General features: G+C 35.2%; 2 protein-coding genes across 2 annotated transcripts; both read left to right on the top strand.

Moving 5' to 3' along the window:
• The first annotated feature begins 3437 nt into the window (after positions 1 to 3437).
• On the top strand, positions 3438 to 6008 carry LOC111369542. Its single transcript, XM_022991107.1, has 2 exons — positions 3438 to 4635; positions 5662 to 6008. Exons 1-2 carry the CDS (start codon positions 4131 to 4133, stop codon positions 5709 to 5711), a joined length of 555 nt encoding a protein of 184 aa, XP_022846875.1. The 5' UTR covers positions 3438 to 4130; the 3' UTR covers positions 5712 to 6008.
• A 4840-nt stretch (positions 6009 to 10848) lies between these two features.
• Positions 10849 to 11736, top strand: LOC111369028 (putative late blight resistance protein homolog R1A-3). Its single transcript, XM_022990516.1, has 2 exons — positions 10849 to 10969; positions 11345 to 11736. The coding sequence occupies exons 1-2, from the start codon at positions 10849 to 10851 to the stop codon at positions 11734 to 11736; spliced, it is 513 nt and encodes a 170-aa protein (XP_022846284.1).
• Positions 11737 to 12022: the final 286 nt, after the last annotated feature.

Raw genomic sequence — 12022 nt, 5'->3', positions numbered from 1 at the left:
TGCTAATACCAGTAATAGACGTTCATTATTTTCCATTCATTTGAAATATGTTAATGGCTTTGTATGGAGAATTTCAACTATTACAGGGCATCTTTTCTGTTACTAGCCCCTTTTTGCATGCATGGCTAGTGTGATACATAATTGGAGGCACTTCACAATCTAATCAAATCATCACTTACAGTACGAAAGATTTGCATATAACATCTTGCATCTGCATTGCAATTTAATTATTAAAGTTTTTCACTTGCCATTAAAAATTGCTTATTTAAAATAAAAATTCTTTTCATCAGTAATAATGGTTTGCTAGCAGTTGCAGGCGATTGCTAGTTACGAATCCTTTTCTCCATATTTTTAGTTACCCGGACATACATATGGACAGTTACCAAAAATGGAAAAAATGTTTAAGGAAGACAAAGAAAGAATGTGATCGAACGCAAAAATAGATTACTGTCATCCATCACATTACGACAATTTGTTACGTGTAAAAGAAAATGGACATCATTTAGTTCAGGCACATTCTATGTGTTGTATTTAGATATGACACAAACCCAAAGTAGGTTGCACTGAGATGGAGAATTTTTTTGTAACTTTACCTTTTGTAGTGAATGTGATACATTGTAGGGAAAATTAGACCTATAATGAATTGCAGTAACTCCATTATTAGCACATAGCTGTCATGCAAGTTGTATTATGTGAGAACTTGGCAGTAGCTTTTGGGAATTTCAAGATATCCTGCACCTTTTAGGGAATATTTTCCTTTGTCATCCCTCTTGCATGCGTGGATAGTGGAGTGCATAATTGGGGCCAAACACTACAGTACAAGTTGATTGCATAAAGTTTCGGAGACATGTGCATAAAATCAGAATTGGTAATTGCCATCAGGGACGGTACCCATCGTCGAGAAAAGTCACAAGTGCGTATCCGCAATGATTTCTACGAACAATTTTTTTCGTTCCTGTGCTGGCAATACGACAGGATGACGGACACGTCAAGTACTCAATCGTCGTCCGATACTGATTGTGACCTCATGCCCAATACCGATTCGGATAATGGTTCGGACGATGACGTACTTCAGCTGCTTGAGGCGGATATGTGGACGTGGCTACGATACTATCGGATCGCTGAGCGGATGGTGCAGCAATACCTCCAGTTGGATAGGGGCAACCGTTACTTGTTCCCTACATCCCGAAGTGGCCACATCTTCATGTTACAGAACATGCATGTGTATCCGCAAACTTGCTTTCAGGAGTTTAGGATGTACCCACCCATGTTCTGGCAGTTTACACATGTTCTTAGAGAACAATATGGCTTGAAAAACAATACGAACATTGATGTATATGAAATGGTTAGTATGTTTTTGTGCATAATAGCGCACGTGAGGGGTTATCTACAGGTCCAAACATTGTTTGGCCATTCGCTACAGACCATTGGCCATTATTCAAACGTGTGCTTCGTATCGTTGGTGCGCTGGCTGCTGACATGATCCGACCTCACCACAACTACAACCACGGCGCGTCACATCATAACCCCGATCCGCAGCGATATCCATTTTTCCAAGTACTTGTATGTTGTATGACGTCGTGTATTTTGATGACTTTGTTTGTCCAAGCTTAATGAGTCACTGAAAAGTGTGGAGTTCAATATCACAGGATTGCATTGGAGCTTTTGACAGGACCCATGTGTGGGTAGTGCTCCCACAATGTAAACGGATTGACTTCATAGGAAGAAAAGTAGTGCCCACACAGAACGTGTTGGCTGCATGTAATTTTAACTTGGGTTTCACGTTCCTGTTGCCCGGAAGCACGGGTACCACACACGATAGCCGTATACTGGCGCAAGCTGTGCATAGTCCGGACATACACTTTTCCCAACCGGCAGTAGGGAAATATTACCTTGTTGACTCCGGGTTTGCACATAGGCCGGGGTATATGACACCATACAAAGGTTCGAACGTATAATATCATTTTCAGGAGTTTCCCTGTAACAATGGTGGGAGACGTCGATTTCGAAATGCACGCGAAAGATTCAACTTCCATCACTTGTCATTTGTAACGTAATTGAGCGGACTTTCGAAGTTTGGAAGCAGAGATGGAAAATACTTGATAGAATGTCGAGCTACTCGTTTCGAAAGCAAAGGGCTATGGTCGTGGCAACAATGGGAGTCCATAACTTATTACGCTGAAACGGGGAGCTCGATGAGGCCTTTCACAGAGTCGAGGAAGTCGACGACGATGACGTGGAGATTGACTTGCCCGATGCGGATGACGAAGTTGCAGTAGAGGAAGATGCAGTTTCGGACGACAACGTTATGTGGCACCAGTTACGGGATTACATAGCGCAAATCGTTCATTGAGTAGTGCAACGAGTTGGGTGGTAGTACGCATAATGGAACCAGTTATGAATAAAAATTATTCGAATAGTCCGCGTGTGCTTTAATATATTTTATGGGCGATAACATACTCCTTATGCAATGAAATGGACGTAAAAATAATTTCACGTCGGTTGCAACATTAAGCAATAAAACCCAAGTGGTGAATAACCATATGGTTCACGTCAATCGACAGTGTTAGTAGCTAGGGGCATTAATGTCAATATGGTATCACTGCATTGTATTAAAATATTAGCAAGTGAATGGTCAATTTCAAAGGTGTTAGATTGCCTGCATGAGAATTGTCTTATAGGACCCACACGCCTACAACTATTGACTATGAAAATGACATTAAGTAAGTTTCCTTAGAAGGAGAAATGGAAATTATACGACTACTTGCTAACTTTCGTTTGCAAACGACCAAATAACTCTTTCATTCGTTTCTATCTAAGAAAAAAATGTAAAAAGCTTAACAATAAAATTACTTATTCAAAGAGACATGCTTCTTAGGTTACACGTGTCAAAAAACCATTAAAAAATACATGCAATGATTGGTTTTTAGTGGTCCACATCATCAAATGCGTCCTCATCGCTGTCCAATCCAACGGTCCACACTACAGTCAATATAGAGCTAGATCCACGTCTCAATCTCTTAGCTAATTTGATAGGCAGGAAAATCCTATGGAACTACCATAGCAATATCTCAAAATAAGAGCTGTTGATCTCTCATCGTCATGATTAACCGATCAAGACAAAAATAAAAATAAAAATAAAATTATGTCTGGTGTGAAAATGTATTTGATCGAATCCAACTATACCAATGATAACAAATAATTTATTTTCAAATATAAAATAATTGGACTGAACTAGATCATCAATTCTGGTCTAATTTATTTTCAAACAATTAGTATTTAATATTTATTGATCTAATTATTAATTTTTAACTTGTATAATATACTAATGTATTCTAGAATTTTCTTTTTACTTGTACATAAATTAATTATTTCATGTAAACCGTTTAAGCTTGGCCAAACACTACTTACAATCTATACAGAGAAAACAAGCTTTCAAAGTGTATATATATATAACCCGCACGCCACTAGACTTTCAGTTGATAACTTGATATCTTATCTCTTGATTTCTGTTCGTCTTCAAGTGTGGATTTGAAAAGAAAAAATATGGATTTCTTCGAGAGATAACTAATTTTTTTTTTTAGATTTTTGAGTTCTTGAGCTTCTTTATTTTGAATTTTAATACTAAGTTCTCTTTTTTCGGTGAGAATTTCGATTTTTCCGGTGATATCGCCGTTTGTTTCTTCAACTTCCCCAACCACAGTTTCGGGTTTTCCGGTGGTGTCGCCGTTTTTACCCGAAACTTCAGAAAACTGCAATCTTTCGTGGAGGGATGAAATGGGTTTTCTTAATAACATCGTCTTAAACGTTTTTTTTTTTTTTTTAATTTACCCAAAAAATATTTAAATTTCTTAATTATTTGAATGTATTCTTTGTTAAGATCCATATGGTCTTTTCTTCTTTGGAGTAGTTGGGTTAATTTCCTCGTTTAAGACATGTTTGTTGAAGTTAATTAATCTAAATTACTATTAAATTTCTAACATTTTCTTGTATTTCGGTTTAGTTGTATTTAAGATTTTGATACTTTATTGGCTTAGAATCTGAATTCATTCTGCTTCGTTTCCATTTTAATTATCAGTTTACAATCATCGACTTTTGTTCAATAAAAAGAATATAAAAACAGGGAGAAAATGGCTCTTTCTTTCACTAGATTTTCATGGTGGTGGTCGGCAGAGAAAGAGAAAGAGCAAGTCTCCAATGGGTCATCGGTAAATTCGTTAAATTCTTTGTCTGATTGGGGTTTAGGATTGAGAGGAGAGCCCGAAGGGTTGAAGTTTCCATCAGTGAAGGGGACTAATAGTAGAATGCCCTCTTGGAGTTCGAATAGAAAACTGAAAAAGAAATGGAAAAGTAGAGAGGAGAGGAGGAGGATTGACAAGGAGTATGATGTGGTGGTGGTGCCATCAGATGGCGTTTGTTTATCGGGGTCTGAATCTGACGACTCAGACTGGTCCATCGGGTGGCTGGAACCACACGCCCCCGGTTTCCAGAGTGATGATGAGGCAGATGGCAGTTTTGCTGTGTTAGTCCCTTGTTATAGACATGATTGCGAAGAATTAGAGGGCGTAGACGAGGAGGGGATGGGTAGTCAATTCCTGAGTGCAATTAGAAACCTTCCGAATCAGTGCTCTGCTGGTAAGAATCAAGCTGTACGTGCAGTATTTGATCATTCAGTAACATGGATCGGATAATACTTATTAGTATTAAGTAAGAATTGAGCTATATATGTAACGTTTGCTCTATTTTTAGACGATATCCTTATGTTGTTATGGCACATTAGGTAACATGGATCGAATAAAACTTATAAGTATTATATGCAACATCAATCATTTTTAGATGCTGTACTTGGGTTGTTATTGATTTCTATTTATAGTATGTTTTTTTCTCTTTGAATTGTGATATAGTGATGATGTTAAGCTTGGTTGAAACTTTTCGAGACAATGCATATGTACGTAATATATGATTTCTCATATCGTCTTTGGTGGACGCACTTCGATTTATTGGTATTTGATAATACCGTGCTTGAAGACATCGAAAAATTAAATCTTTACCATTACAGACTTAAAAGACTAATAGGTCTTTTAGTTCATGGATCTCTTATCCTTGGTTTCTGTATATTTGGTGCTTTATAGAAGGCATAGGCCTATGGATATGTACTAACCAGGCATAAGCATTTTCCACATGTCATGTATTATTACAAGAAAACTTTCAGTTTGCATGATGTTGAGAAAATTGTGTTGGCTTGTTTATATTATTGTATATTTACCTTTTTCTTTCCTGGTTGTGATGAAACTTGATACCAGGCATAATGTTAGGTCATATTCTTCATCCCAAAGAACTTTGTTTTATTATAGTCTTTGTGAATGTGAGGGGTTGACTAGATAGAGCTTACATAGTTTGTCGTGATTGCTAAAGATATAGTTGTTTTGGATCTTGGAGTAGATCTACCAATGAATTGAATGGCATGGCAATAAAGGATTCATATGGCTACCTTTAAATTAATTAAGGACAAGGCTTTGTGAATGGTATTTGATGGACGTAATGTGAGAATAATTAATTTGTCTCTCAGTTGATATATATAAACTGCCTTTCCTGTCTATAATTTAAGCAGAAGAAATGGTGATGGAAATCTTTTTCTGCTTTCATTCTGGTTTTGTTCAGAGGGAAAGAAGTTCATGGAGCAATGGCTTTCCTCTTACAACAATTATTGAAGCTACTACTATTTACCGTCAAATTCTAAAGTACAAGCTGCTGAGTCGAGATCAATATTTGTCTACATTGACAAGTACCTCTTTCAGTTATCCAAAAGAGTAAATACTTTGATTTTGTGAAAATCGAGAGGAAGACACATAATTGTTTCAGCTCAGCATTGCAATATGTAATTCTTGATGTTATCAAAGTTAAGCTTCGATATGTAACGACTGTTCAGTGTAAATATAGCCATTGTGAATAAAATCCTGCTTCTTTTTGAAGCCTGTCTATTCTCTTGGACAGAAAGATTTGACTCCCTTGTTACTTTATTACTTCTTATCTTCTATGGATTAGAGACTTCATTTTGGTACACCTTTTGGAATGTCTCTTTTCTTAAAAGTGATTATACTGTTATGTGTGATTTTTGTTAGTTCGTCAGCTAAAAGTGAAGAAATTCTTGCTAAAAATCGCCTCTCTAAAATTATGCCTAAGAATCTGCTATATTTTCTGGGAAAGACAGTCATCCAATTTATAGCATCGTCTCATTTTGGTCATTGAACTGTTTTTGAAGGCCCGCCTGGGTTACTTCAGTCTCCTAGTACGTAGGGGAGTCTGGTAAAGGGCTACGGAGCTAAAACGGAAGCTCAAAGACTAATTTTAAAATGACACTGTAAGTTCGCTATCTAGCGCAGCGTTTTTAACTCGAAAAATTGCAATGATCAATGGAACAAGAAATCCCTATGTTTTGTTGAAGATTTTTTTCATTATTCCCTCCCCTCTTCTATGGCAATGACCTGAAAGTAGAGTTGGACCACTTCTATGGTGTATTAAAGCCTCTGGTATTTGTGGCATAGAAATCAGCATGTGGCTTTGCCGTCAGTGTATGTATAATGATTAACACAAGTTGTTTTGAAAGTTTGAATACTCTCTGTGTTGTCCTTTCAGATAACTTTGGTACGTAATAATAGACTCGACTAAACATGATAATAGACTCAGCCTCGGGTCATGTTGAAAGAGGGACGGTTAACGAGTCTTCAGACGTTTTGCAATTTAACCCTATAAGTTTGTTCTCCAAAAACCAAACTCGGGATTGTTAAGAATTTTATAGTTGATTAAGGCCCTATTTGAGCCGTATTATTTGAAAAAAAATATATTTTTTTAAATAATAATTTGACATCATTTTAACCACATGTCTTTAATAAAATAATATTATATATAAATTCAAAACTTTTCTTTTTTTTAACCATACATTTTTCATTAATCTACTATTTCAAAATACATTGTTTAAAAATAATGTGGCATAAACACACACTAGGGTAGTGGTTAGTTTGCACTTTCGTTTTCCATTTTCATTTTCAAAATGATTTTTAGTTTTCCTGAAAACGACCCGTTTTCCGCGTTTGAAGAGTTTTCGACATTTATAACTGAAAACGCCGAAAACGATAAAAAATCGTTTTGTATTTTCAGTTATAAATTTTAACTCGTTTTCGAAAACGACGAAACAAATGCGTTTTCCGCATTTTTGAAAACGGAAAACGAAAAATGGGCAGAAAACGGCAAATTAACCACGGCCTAAGTTTTCCGTCTTTCTCTACAAAAATAGTGAAAATCTTTCTAAATTTACAGGTGAGATTTGTGTCATAAACTTCAAAGATTTAAGTGGATAGACCTTGGACTTGTCCTTCTAGCTGTGTTACTTTCTTCTATTTTATGGCTCCTTGAGATCATACGAAGAGGGTTGATATCCAAGTGATTGATCTGCCAGTTATTTTAAATTAAAAAAGCTTTTGAAGTACGAAAGTGATAGGCCCATTTCTCTCTGTTTTCAACGGATAGTGACAATGGCTGCAAAACTAGCATAGAATTGGTGCGTTTGATTTTGATTAGACAAACAAGAAAGTTTCTTTGAACTTGGCATACATAAAGGTTGAACCCCAATATTGAGGGTCTCACCGTCCCGTTCCTACAGTTTTGTGAGGGAGATAAATCGCGAGATGTGCTCTAACAGGCTAAGGAATAAGAGCTGTCTATACACTGCGCCTACAAGGAGTCCAATTCCATGTCTTAGAAATCAAACCCTCACACTGCGATTGCCAACAAGGCGTGAGATAATCTCACTCCTGTCCTTTGCATCATTAGGCTATGCTCCGAGGGCTGAACTTGACATACATATAATTTGTTTTTTTGAGCTTATCTAAAATAGAATAGAGCTCAATGCGTGAAATTTTCAGTTATGTGTTAATGATTAAGAAAAAGATGGTTTCTCTAACATTTTTTTAGCAAAACTTTGCTAATTTTAGATTTTATTTTAACTAATTTTAGCATGTCACGAGGTTGGAGAACCAAAATGAATATTTAAAAGTGAAAAGTCCTTCGTTTTATTTATTTATTTTTAACAAGATTTTGAAATATACTGGATAAAATAACTACAATAAATTTTAATTGCAATAAAGGTCCCATTTTTGCCGATTTTGCACTTTTGTCCACGACATTTTTCGTCTCATTCTTATTCTAACGTTCATTTAATTAGGACATATTATCTTTAATGAAGGTTTCAATCCAAAATTATTGTTAAAAAATATGAAAAAATTTTGTTGAATTTTTGTCTTAGTTGTTTATCTTATTTAAAAATATGATTGGCAAATTATCCCACCTAGCAGGTTTTTTGGCTGTCTTGGAGGATAAGACATCCGAATTAATAGAAAGTCAAAGATAAAAATACAATGAAAAAGTTGATGACATAATTGTGAAAATTAGCAAAATTTGAGATCTTCATGTAATTAAAATGTGGTGCAATTAATAAAAATTGTGATTCATCTAAATATAATTGCCCTTATATTTAATGTAACTATAAAATATATTTTATTTCCTAGATAATATGTTTCAGGGACCAAATTTTGTCATTCCTTAATAGATGGAGCAATTCACGGTGATTTGAAAACTTCAGTCTTTCAGTTCACACTCACTCTCATACCCAATTGTTTTTCTCGTAATCTTCTACCAATTAATTTCATAAAATTCCTTGAGTTTAACCAAAACTCTGGTCACGCATTGAATTTGTTCTCCAATGGTTATCAGTTCGAGTCCTCTTAGAGCTATTGAGGTAAATACTCGACAGTAAACTTCAGAGTCTCGTGAAATTAGTCGAGGTGTGCGTAAATTGATTCGAACACCCACAATAAAAAATAAAAAATAAAAAAAATGAGTTTAACTAAAACTCACTCAATTATAAATCCATTATTTTTTGTGTTCAAAGTTTTCATTTGTGATCGAATGTTTTATGTAATATTCTCTATATTTTTTAGTTCATTTTTCAGACAGCTATGGATGACATCTTGTTACATCCTCTTGATGTTACTTTATTACGATGCCTTCATATTCTTTTATGTTATATTCGACATCTATATCTATAGGATCGGCCAACATTGCAAACAAACCCATTGTTCTATTAATTGTCGAACAACTTACTTTCCTATGATTGAATTTGTATTACGTTATGAAGTAAACATATTTACTTATGCTGTCTATTTACCGTCGATATTTGTCATTGGCAATTTTTTTTACTATGAATGTTATTGGAGAGTGATACCTTAAAACATTTACAGCTAATTTGGTCCCCATTATTTTTAAAATAAAATTTTCTCTCTCTTATTTTTAATTATATATTATTCAATAAAATAATATTACACTGGAATTCAAAATTTTCGTTTTTTTAACTACACAATCTCTATAAAACACTATTACCAAATGTATTTTGAATAGAAAAAGGGACTCAAACATGCTTTTTAATATATGATGTCATATATTGACAATATAACCTTTTATTTTAGGAGGGTGCTGATGTTGTTCAAGTGCCTTTTCCCTTTATCTTATTATTATTATTATTATTAAAAAAAAAAAAATGGAACGACTTTATGCACTCTCCCAAACAATGGTTTTTCGGTAAAATAAATGCTTCGTCTATAGCAAAATTTTCAACACCTTGTGTGAAAGGAGGTCTAAAATTCAATAAAAGAATCTTGAGAAAGACATGCTTTTCTCATTTCCTACTCCAAAGATTGGTGCATAGGCATTGGAGTCGTCCCTCTAGCTAGTTGTGCCACTTTCTTTTATTTGGTGGTTTCTTAAAGGTTAAACCCTAACCTTAAGGGTCTCCCACCACCATTGCACTGGAGTACCGTGAGGGAGGTAAATCGCAGATTATGCCTTCAAGGGTACAGGGTGGAAGGCTGCTATACACTTGCACTTACCCAAGAGCCAAATCCATATTTCAGGATTCGAACCCTTGACGCAGCAACAATGTTTCTTGTAATGATGTCAAGAGGGTTGATAGCTAAATGATTGATATACCAATTATTGCAGATTAAAAAGTGGGATAAATTGCACTTGGAGTTACGAACTTTTGAAGGTTGTGATTGATGGGTTTGAAATCTTTGATTTTTAGCACATGAAGTGCCAGACCTTTCAAACGTTTTCGCCAAGGTCCCTTTCGGACGAAACCCATAGATTGACCATTAAAAATGTCAAAATTTTGTACACTCTGAATTCCTTGTACTTTCATGTTTCGATAAACACTAATTTGGTCTTCAATGGATTTGCTTAACTATATCACTCAATTGTATTAGTCTTCAATTTGGTTCATACATGATGAACATATCACCTTCTCTTTTTGCCGCATTTGGATACAATGGAGCTGATAAGTAACACCAAAATATGGACATGAAACCGATTTATGTTAACAGCCACGGGAGAAAAATTAAAAATGGAAATGAAAAAAAAAAAAAAATGTACAAAAGGCAAGAAGGGAACCCTTTCTCCTTCCGGACAGAATGCTGAAATTTCTGTTCACTTTTCTAGTTGATACATGCGATGCATCAAAGCTAGAACAAGACAAGATTGATACTTTGGAGATTGAATATGAATTAAAGAAAGAGCTGATTGAGATTACACTTCAAGGGCAAATGTTCAAAGAAATTGAAGCTGTATCTCATGGAGCTGGACTTTTCTTGCATTCGTTCTTTTTCACCAGAGACCTTGTTATCATGACCAAAATGGATCAAGCAATTTCTGTTCTGTTAGAAAGGATTGATATTGTGCAAGCAAAGAGCAAACATCAAAGATCACTGCATTGCAGTCTCAATGGAGCTAAATTGTAGAATGGGAAGCCTACAAGTTGCGGAAAGTCCAAGTGAAGTATCATCATCCCAAGATAAAAGAATTCACATGGTGGGCTTCGAGGACACGAGAAAACAAATTGCAAGCAAGCTTCTTGGAGGACGTAACGATCGCCAAATTATTCCCATCGTTGGAATGGGTGGACTTGGCAAGACAAATTTAGCCAAAAAAAAAAAAAAGCAAGATATGAGTTTGATGTCTAATTAACTTCTGTAAGAATGGAACTATTCCTTGATTGGTTATGTTACATTTACATAATGGCTTACATACACATGATGTGGTCAAATATAATTTGGTCGGAATTTTTTAACCAAAAAAAAAAAAAAAAAAAAATACAATGATTTCAATATTCATTCCAATGTTTCATGCCATTTTGATAAGGTTTCTTGGTGTTTTGTTTTTCAAACTTAAAAAAAGAGAGAGCAATTGATTGACATTTTTAGCTCCGTAAGTGACATTAATGGAGACAAAATTTCAGAAATGGAAGATGAAGAGAAGTTGGTCGAACGTCTTTACAAAAATTTAAAGGGTAGACAGTACCTTATTGTTATGGATGATCTATGGGATACAAAAGCATGGGTTGATTTGAAAAGGTTATTTCCAGAGGACAGAAATGGAAGCAGAGTATTGTTCACCAGTCGGCCGAAAAATGTCGCGTCAAAAATTTCCCATGTTATCATTGAACCTTCTCCCCTGTCACCAGGTGAAAGTAAAAATTTATTAGAGCTGGTTGTTTTCAGAAAAGAACGTTGCCCTCAAGAACTGCAAGATATTGGAAAGAAAATTGCAATTACTTGTCATGGACTCCCACTTTCACTCGTCATGATAGCTGGAGTTCTTTCAAATATGGAGAAGAATGAAAAACTCTAGGCAACATATTGCAAAAAGTTTAAGTTCTTATATTTCCCAAAAAGCTGACGACTACATTCTCTCATTGAAACTTAGTTACATGCATTTACCAAATCACTTGAAGCCATGTTTCCTCTATCTTAGTGCATTTCAGAAACACAAGCAAATTCTAGTCCCGAAGCTATTATTACTATGGATAGTCGAAGGATTCATAGAGAAAAAGGAGCACAAGTAGCAGATGAGTATCTAACGGAGCTTATTGACAGGATCCTGCTACAAATTGCAGGAAAAAAAAAGGTTTGATGAT

The sequence above is a fragment of the Olea europaea genome, chromosome 20 (assembly GCF_002742605.1).
Source record: "Olea europaea var. sylvestris chromosome 20, O_europaea_v1, whole genome shotgun sequence".
In the NCBI taxonomy this organism is placed as follows: Eukaryota; Viridiplantae; Streptophyta; class Magnoliopsida; order Lamiales; family Oleaceae; genus Olea; species Olea europaea.
Note: the sequence above shows the minus strand (reverse complement) of the source record. Positions and strands in the feature narration are given on the sequence as shown.

What these genes read in the sequence shown, in the direction of transcription:
- LOC111369542 (XM_022991107.1), top strand. Translation starts at nt 4,131, where the DNA reads ATGGCTCTTTCTTTCACTAGATTTTCATGGTGGTGGTCGGCAGAGAAA. An exon ending in TCCGAATCAGTGCTCTGCTG is followed by an intron (nt 4,636 to 5,661) that starts GTAAGAATCAAG and finishes GGTTTTGTTCAG; the next exon opens with AGGGAAAGAAGTTCATGGAG.
- LOC111369028 (XM_022990516.1), top strand. Translation starts at nt 10,849, where the DNA reads ATGGGAAGCCTACAAGTTGCGGAAAGTCCAAGTGAAGTATCATCATCC. An exon ending in AAGCAAGCTTCTTGGAGGAC is followed by an intron (nt 10,970 to 11,344) that starts GTAACGATCGCC and finishes ACAAAATTTCAG; the next exon opens with AAATGGAAGATGAAGAGAAG.